This window comes from Thermobia domestica, chromosome 3, assembly GCF_964235325.1.
Source record: "Thermobia domestica chromosome 3, izTheDome1.hap1.1, whole genome shotgun sequence".
Classification (NCBI taxonomy): domain Eukaryota; kingdom Metazoa; phylum Arthropoda; class Insecta; order Zygentoma; family Lepismatidae; genus Thermobia; species Thermobia domestica.
The window spans coordinates 104,549,504-104,559,094 of NC_137456.1; the positions used below are offsets into that span (position 1 = coordinate 104,549,504).

Genomic DNA, 9,591 nt, shown 5'->3' on the forward strand with positions numbered 1-9,591 from the left:
CCACAGCCAATCCACCATAGAGGAAATATATTATTCAGATGCTGGGATACTTGTTTTGTACAGTGAATCGGTGCTCAAATGAACAACACTCATTCACGACACACAAACGGCCTCACGACTGCTCACTGATCCAACCCATGATTACACACTGTATAGGCTTGCAGATGTTGCCTCGGTGCGAGGTCACAATGTTGTCATCTGTTGGAAAATACCCACACCTCTTGTAGGATGGATCAGTCATCTGTCCCACTACCATTATTCTGTTCACCACAGCGCCTACACAGCATTTCGGTAAGTAATATTCACACTTGTTTTCATAATAATTTACGGATGTATGTATTTCAATCCACTCCAGTTCCGTAACGATCGAAAATCGGACACATGTTCATAGAACTTTTTCGGTTTATTTTCACCTCACAAATTAAGTGACATTCCTCCTGAATCATCCTATATATGTAACTGATGTCTTATAAGGCTATTGTGCTACTGTTTTTCTATATCCAGACCTATTATGACTGCCAAGATATACATTTATTTCCACAGAAAATTACTATTACAAGACAAATGTAATGGTTATAAATAGAGTAGATACAGATGGTGATCAGAAAAATGGAAACACCTGTAGTTGGCAACACGTCAGATGTATGGGTTGGCAGTGGTGTCGTGGCGCCCGTAGCGCCGGACCACTGGTGGTGGTGTGTTAGGTCGGTCTCCATACTACGTCAGGCGCAGTGGAACAGCAGTGTCCAGTGGCTGCAGCAGACGGAGGTAGTGTAAAATGGGAGACCTCTCAGATTTTCAGAGGGCAAATTGTTGGTGCGCGGTTATGTGGAGTGAGTGTGACGGTAGTGGCTACTGTGTTAGGTGTGTCGCGTGGGACAGTGTCGAAGGTGATGACGGCCTACACAACACACGGGAAAACCACATCGGGGAAGCGGAACAGTGGGCGGAAGAAAATCATGAGTGACAGATCACGCCGGGTATTAAAGCGCATTGTCACGCAGAACCGTCGTGCCACTGCGGAGCAAGTGACGGAGGAACTCAATCAGAACCTCCCCCACCCTGTTTCCCCCAAACGCCCAAAGAAGCTTATCATCTGCAGTGTCTCTGCCCAACTGTGAAACATGGCGGCTGTGAGCTGTGATGCTGTGAGCCGCCATATCATGGTTTTCATTGGGTCCTGTGGGCACACTTAGCAGACGAATCACTGCCAACGATTATGTCGCAATTTTAGGAGACCACTTGCATCCTATGGTCCGGATGTTGTTCCCGGACAATGACGCCATCTTCCAGAATGATAATGCACCCATTCACACTGCTGGCGTTGTTGCAGCGTGGTTTGAGGAACATCGGGATGAAGTTCTACACCTTCCCTGGCCCGCCCAATCCCCAGATCTCAACATAATTGAACATCTGTGGTCCGTCTTGGAAACACGACTCCGGCGACGATTTCCATCTCCATCCTCTCTCACAGAACTGGCCGATGCCCTGCACGAGGAATTGTGTAAAATTCCACTTGCTACCATTCACGACCTCTATGCCTCCATCCCACGTCGCATCAAGGCTGTTCTGAAGGCGAAAGGTGGCCCAACACCATATTAATCTGGTAAGTTGCAATTTCGTTGAGGTGTTTCCATTTTTCTGATCACCATCTGTATATGTCTGGTCCGAAGAATCTATGAATGCTGTTAGCCTCACGCCAAAACTCCAAGCTGGATGACCACTTATTGTTGTCTGTCTGCGACTGCTTATTCAACATATTCGCAGATAATCTCTATATCTCTCTCGTCAATTTACAACGTAACTAAAGAAAGGCAATAAACTACAGAGACGTCTCTCTTTTGTTAACATCCTAGAAAATCCTTTCAAATATCTTGTTAGCAAGATTGGCCCCTTACAGAGATGAAGTTATTGGAGATTATCAGCAAGGATTTAAGAGAAATCGATCAGACATCTACCATTTGTCAAATACTCAAAAATAAATGGGAACACAATATGCTGGTATCAATTATTTATTCATTTCAAAAAGGTCTACAACTCGGTTAGGAGGGAAATGTACAATATTTTTTTACCAAATTTAGTATATTATTAGAAGATTAGAATCCCAAAGTAAAGTCCGCGTAGGAAAATAAGTCTACAAGCTTTGAGGTTGAAAATGACCTCAAACAAAGAGATTGTATTGTTCCCAATATTATTTAATTTTGTTATACAATACACTTTAAGGAAAATCAAAGATAGCAACGGTTATTTTCTGTTTGGCAATATTCTGTTTTGCAGAATGTCTATCAGTGTGCAACGTTGCCAAGTTTACCCATTCCTGTTTGGCGAGGGAAACAAAACACCAACATAAATCTAAAGAGATTCAGCTCACAATAGAGCCTTATCGCACAAGTGCAATCGCGATGTACTGGAACAACATCAAATTGCAAACACAGATACATAAATAACAAAAATCATTTACATGGAACAATAATGGTATGAGCCTTAATAAATTTATTATATAGATGCGACTCTTAACATCACCTTGTCTTCATTGGATTGTAATTAAACTATTAAAATGAATGCAATGAGACACTGTATTGAAGTACGGAATAAGACAAGCTTCACCACAACTAAACCCAGAGAGAGAGAGTAGATGGATAGGTGGATAGATAGATATATTTCTATTAGGAAACAACCATACAAAGTAGAGAAACGCGAAATTTTACTGTATACTCCAAGTAGTCAGTAGCGACCTTCACAGTATCTTAACACAAGGTGGTGTGACAAAATTACGTAGTACTGCAAATATCTTGGAAACGAGTTGTCCAAGATAGATGGCTGTCAAAAAGGATTGGAAAGACTTTAATCCAGCAACGGATCGACAATTGTTGATAATGGTGTTTCAAATATAAATAATGGTGTTTCACATAGGGTTATTTATATTTAACCTTTACCCTCACCATTTCACTCATATGATCTCAGTTCTCACTCTTGATATCTGAGTATCATTCTTAATATATCATGCGTGTATGTGTGTGAGTGTGTGTGTCTTGGTATAGCAAACGGTTCTGCGAACTCAAAATATTTTAACAACCGGTTCTAGGGAACCAGTGCGAAACGGATGAGTATCACCACTGACTAAACCTATTCTTAAGAACCCGAGTACCACGGTCTAAACGTCTCCATAATCTTCCCGCAAAGTTAAATTGCCTGCTTCCAGCAGCCCCATTCTCGGACTGTTCTTGCTTCCAAAGTAGGCCTAGAATGAATCTGTATATATAGAGATGATTTATGTCTACTTTCTTTTAAACTTAAAACGCTAAACCTCGGCATTGTTCGTGTTTTTTTTTTCTGTAATCAAATTTGTTTCTTATTGCCCTGAAACATTAATAAAAATGTAATTATTACAACGTAAGGATTCAAATAACAATCCATTAAGAAAGTAAACGTTCAAATATTGTCGTCTTTACGGATGGAAGGAGGCTTTTAGTTCGCCTACATATGTGTCCGCCTAACTAGTCTAGGAAAGCCTGTGCCTCCTTGGTCGGGTGTATCCTTTTTTATATATGGAAATGCATCAAGAATGTCTTCAAGAGGAACGTGTGGAAGTACATCTGATCTCATAACCTATTTCCTCACATCATCATCAGCCTTGTAAATTTAAGCCATCCCCGATATCTTGTACCTTTCTCCATATAGATTGGCTAAAATGAAATAAACAAATGCGTAATGTCATTCTCTGGAATGTTTCTCTTGTAGCGTTAATGTCAGTTTGTTCAAAGTCAGTCATAGATTCTTGCACACAAAACTGGAAACAATCATCTTCAGCTTTTCTCTTGATTTGCTGAAGCATGGGTGTGTACAATGACTGATTTTAGCTTTGCAATAAGCAGAAGAGGAATGGGAAAAGTGCCCAAAATACTTACCACAATGTATATAAGTACGAAAATAAACATGAACAAATTTTAGACGTTCCATCCATCACATACCACAGGAATTCCCTTTCACTTTACAGTGTGCTGATATACCAGCCATTTTTGACTTTCTCAATAATTTATGAAATAATTGGTTTGTTACTTACAATTTGTATATGTGATTACAATATTACGATGGAATCAATTTCTCAATATGTGATACAAATATCGGCGTATTTCTGGTGCAGTACAGGCTATCCACAACCTTATGTAAAATATAAAATTTCTCACTCTGTGAAACAGGAACACATGTATTGGATTATTTTCCAGTTCTTCGAAACATAGCAACGCTGAGCGTGGAAAATCAGTTTGAACTCCTTTCTGCAAAACAGAATTCTGCGAAACAGGAACATACAGATAGCAACCAGTGCCTAGAGCTGAATAACGCTTTCCAGGTTTATGACGATGGCTTAAATCTAATAAGGAATGATGTGAGGACAATAGAAAGAAATGTAGAGGTTTTATTAAACGCGTACAAGGACTTAGGTTTAAAAGTAAATGGTAGCAGAAAACAACTAAATAAATGGAAACTCGTTGTTACTGTAATACTGCAAATTAAGGATACACCAAAATATCTTAATAATACTTTTTGAGAAACTAGATGTCTAGGATCAACATTTACAAACCAAAACTATAACTACAAAGAAATTAAATGCCTACTGAAAGCAGAAAACCTGTGTTATTATTTGGTATAAATACTTGTCTTCATTTAACTCTCAAAGAATTCGAAGTTTAAAATGTATAGAACGATAATTATGCCTGTTACACTATGTGGATGCGGAACTTGGTCGCTTACTTTGAGGGAAGAATGCAGACTGAAAGTGAGAACAAAACCTTGGCGCAATATATTTGGACCCAAGAAGAACTGAGATGGGGAAGAGCAGAAACTTTATAACGAAGAATTGCATAATTTATACGTTTTACCTAAGATTTTTAAGATCGTTAAGTCTAGGAGAATCAGACGAATAGATTACCTTTATGAAGCTAGAATGAAAAAAAGGAACCCTTTCAAAATTTTAACTGGAAACTTAATTTAAAATAGAAACATCAGAAAGATCTAGGAGCAGATGGGAGAACAATATTAAAATGGATCTCGAAGAAATAGGAATACGATATAGAAAGTGGATTCAATTGGCTTGGAACAGAAATCAATAGAAAACTTTTGCGAATGATGTTTTGAACTTCCGGGTTCCATAAGCCATAGAGTTAGTTAGTTAGTGAATATGTGTAGAACAATTACTGTAGAAGACAGAAAATAAATAAGCGATCAGCAACAATAAGTTGTTCATTTTTCCTTCAAGTCTACTAGTTAATTTCAAACTAGTTGCTTAAATCCATTCCGGACACTTTGAGGCCCAATAGTTTTCTGTGTATGTAATCTCTAGTTTGATCGCTGGTAGGGACAAAAAAAAAAAAAAAAAAAAAAAAAAAAAAAAAAAAAAAAAAAAACTAACGAATCCATCAATCGAGAAGACCTCACTTTCTGGTTGTCAAAGTTGTACCCATAGACATTAATAAAATAGCATATGTTTAAATAATTCCTTCAAGTTAAGTAATATAGGCCTATTCAAGCGACAACTTGCTATCTCCAATCTCTATAATGATATATGAACTAAAAGTTCATCTTCTGTTTTAACTCATGGGGTAAGCTTTAAAGAAAAAATGAAGTACGCAACTACTTTTCTTTTCGTCAGAATTTAGTACGGGTCATTGGTGTTTTAGTTTCATGTTTTCTATTGTTTTCTTCAACCAGTCATAAGCTATTACTCCTTTTAAATTATGGCTTTTTTTGAGGTATTTTGTAGGCTTTCACTCAATCATCTATTGCGTCAAGACTATTTATCGTAGCATCATGGTTCATACCCTGTTTCGCTTCTAGTAAAGCAGTGTTTCTAACTGCGTCCGTAAAATTTCCCTAAAGTGTACCAAATGCGGAAAATTTCTGCTCAAATTAAGAAAAAGGGATTTTCTTTTTAAAAAATCAATTTTTATCGCAAATATCTCCCCTTTGGTATAAGATACGATCATGCGAATGCTACTAAAAGAAACTTTGCTTTATGGCGAAGAGAATGAGATACAAAGAGTGGCCCTGGGATGAATAGTTTTGGTGCTACAGCCGATTTACATATTTTCCCTTGATAATATCTTTTTAGTGAATTTCTACACTATCATCAAGACTGTTCATTGTGGGAAAATGAATTGTACCTCGTTTTCTTTGCCATGAACCAGTCTTTCAAACGGTACCACTCGCATGTCTCTAGCGTGTATCATAGTGGAGAAAATTTGCAAAAAAAGAGAGATTTTTGTCAAAAAATCCCTTTTCCCCGATTTTGGGCCCCTCTGGCCGGCCTCTGTATCAACCCACAGAGCCCCAAAAATCTCAAACATACTAAATACTATGTGTAATAACTGTACGAAGCTTCAATGTTATATCTACAAAAATAAGACAGTAAAAATATTGCCCCATTTGCAAACAGTATCAGCTTTCCCCTGTGTGAGCAATGGATAACCCATTTTTATATAAAAATTTCCTGACTCATCCCTAATTATCGTAGAGACATGATTGATACACCGGTTTGTTTGGACAAAACCAGTCTTTCAAACGGTACCCCTAGCATGTCTCTAGCGTGTACCATATTGGAGAAAATTTGCGAAAAACGAAAATTTTTGTCAAAAAAATCCGTTTTTCCCCGATTTCCTTTTTTGCAAATTTTCTACACTATGGTACATGCTAGAGACATGCGAGTGGTTCCGTTTGAAAGACTGGTTCATGCCAAAGAAAACAAATTACATATCATGGCTTTAGAATAAATATTGATAATACTGTAGATTATTTACTAAAGTAATTGACTAAAAATGTGTAAAAAATGAAAAAAATACAGAAATCGAGATCTTTTTTTTTGACACACGTTTGTTGACTCTAGCAACATAAGTCATACCTCATTTTCTTCAGCGTAAGGTAGCCTTTCAAATGGTACCACTCAAACTTCGCTATCGTGTACCTGTAAAGAGAAAAATGGGGAAAAGGAATTTTTTTCTTTAAAAAATTTCCTTTCTTCCATTTTGGACAAGATTTTCCCGCTTCTGGCACACGATAGGGAAATTTGAGTGGTACATTTCGAAAGCCTGTCTCATAACGAAACCAACGAGGTACCAAACCATGATTCTAGGGTAAATAGTAATGTCAGGAATTTTTTGAAAAAACTTCTCAAATATACCATTTTTTAAAACCCATCGTCCATGTTTGTGACGTTACAGCTCCCAGACAGGTCGCGCGAGGCTGCAAAATGCCCATAAAATATGTTCTATGATGCTTTCATATTTGAATGAATGCAAAAGACCTGGTCTAAAAGGCTTTACTAGAGACTTATAAAGCAAATTCCGAAGGCCGACGCCACGGCCATCATAATTTAAAAGGGTTAACTGTAAAGACACCTTATCTCGTTTATGAACTAGACAAAGAAAGTGGCCTAAACTCTGAACGCGACAGCTTGCTGTAGCCTCCCATTCCTACTGTTATAAAAGCAAATACCTTCTTCCATCCTCATACTTTAACAAACAAAAGAACAAGTACCCAATTGGTTTTCTTTCTGACTGATATTTAGTACAGTTCATTGTCTTTGGTGTTTTGATCTCGTATTTTCCACTGTTTTCTTCAGCCAGTGATAAGCTCTCATTCACGAACTATATCAACAAAATGAACTAAACTTTTCAACAATTCTGAACTGAATTGCATTTATAATGATATGAACTAATCTAGCAAATAAACGAAATTTCCTATTTCTACTTTTATTAATTGCTACAGTCGAAGTTAGCTAATTCATTGTTACTAAAAAAATGTTATGGTTACTAAATACAGGAACAAAGCATTGTTAGTAATAAATATTGATAGATAAAAATATCGTGAAATTTTTGACAGTACATGAGACCCAAGATCAAGTGAATATTTAACTAAATCATCGTCATGAGTGCTGAAGCCTCTCAAGTCAGCAATGAATCTGCTAAATCACCAAGTCCTAAGAAGTCTCCAGAATTCTATGACGCGCAAAGGTCTCTTGATACAGAATTTATGTACTATAGTGCAGCGTTGCGTAACATTGTTCGAACGATAAGTGACAGCACTAGTCGTAAGTTATGCGTTCATTGGCTGAAAAAATTAATGGGTCCAGAATATCATGCATCACAGTTTAAAGAGAAACGAAACAAGTATCTCGCTAATTTGACAATCTCTTTTATGACCGGTGAAGCTTGTGGAATATTTTCTCAGATGCCACCAGAAATTGGGAAACTTGCTGAAGTAGAGCCGAGAAATATCCAGTTACAAGAGCTCCCGCCACCTCTGTGGGAGCAATTAGACACGTGGGACCATTGGTTGAAGGGATTGGCTCAACCTTCAATTCCTTTAACATGCTGCGTAAAGCACGAGGATGGTGAATGTAAATTTCCAACTGACAACGTATCAAACGCTCTTGATGAACTGTTTAAATATCTTCTGTATCATATTGAGCCATATGCTGCTCTCCTGAACAACCAGTTGGATGAACAGAATCTCTGTGTTCAATGGTTACAGCTATTGTGCCGAGTTCTACCAACGTCTTGTGTTGATATGAAGATCCGACGCAATGAGTATGCAACAGCTCTGTTTGGCTATATAAGCGACCTAAGGTTGGACGGTCCATTTAGGGAGCCACCTCCTGCTGGAGATATATTACCAAAAATTGAAGACATGGCGAATTTTTCCAAATTTAAAAATCCTTTCACAGACTACACATCTAGAGATATTAAAGAGTTTATGCAGTCGCAGGTACTCCCTGATAATGGCGCCTTTTGTTACGTTGCTGTCTCTGGAGATCTGATTGGTAGTAATCTTCTACCAACGCCACCGCCACCTGTTGGCAGAGTTCCAAGCTACCACAGTAAGACGGTTTTCGAACCAGAATTTAAATCTCTAGAAGCTGAATAAACATTTTTTTTTGTAACTACCAGTTTCCGAAAGATTTCTGTCAAAAGTATCTACAGGATTATTCTACGAACCACAGTTAAAATTTCTTACTATTATATAATTTCTAAAATGATTAGTTTAATTATTGGTTACATTGTAAAATACATTAGGAGACTTACATTTCTTAATAGTAAATGAAGATAGTGAGTGTGTAATATAACCTTTAATAAGGATCTTTTCGAAACAAATATCTCTTCAATGTACAAGTAGTTAGTTACATACTTATTACATACTTCTCTAAATCGTATATCTTGTTTATGTTGTTAACATGTTAGAACTTTGCTGCTCATCACGTTGTTACTTGTTTTCAAATGAGTATCACGTTTAGCAATAATTGAAGAGCTCAATTCCAAAAGAGCCTAACTCAAAAGGTAAGTTTTTTTTCAGGAGACGAATATTTTGCCTGTGTTTCCATCGTTCTATTTCTGTAAAAGAAAAGTAATCTACATAAAACAAACTTATAATTGCCTGCTTTTCGTAAAATAACTGTGAAATAAGGTGTGATTCAGGTTTATTGTCCCAAACTTTGTGTTAGCACCACTGCGAACAGGAGCAAGTAATGAAGGCGCCTTGCACCCAAATTGTGCAGTGGCCTATGAGTGTTTGATAGTGACAGTACGGTTCATATGGGCA

At 37.4% G+C, this 9,591-nt stretch overlaps 1 protein-coding gene across 1 annotated transcript; it reads left to right on the plus strand.

The window, feature by feature from the left end:
* Positions 1–7,818: 7,818 nt before the first annotated feature.
* LOC145681476 (uncharacterized) lies at positions 7,819–9,199 on the plus strand. The gene has a single exon (XM_081753122.1). It carries the CDS (start codon positions 7,921–7,923, stop codon positions 8,917–8,919), a length of 999 nt encoding a protein of 332 aa, XP_081609248.1. The 5' UTR covers positions 7,819–7,920; the 3' UTR covers positions 8,920–9,199.
* Positions 9,200–9,591: the final 392 nt, after the last annotated feature.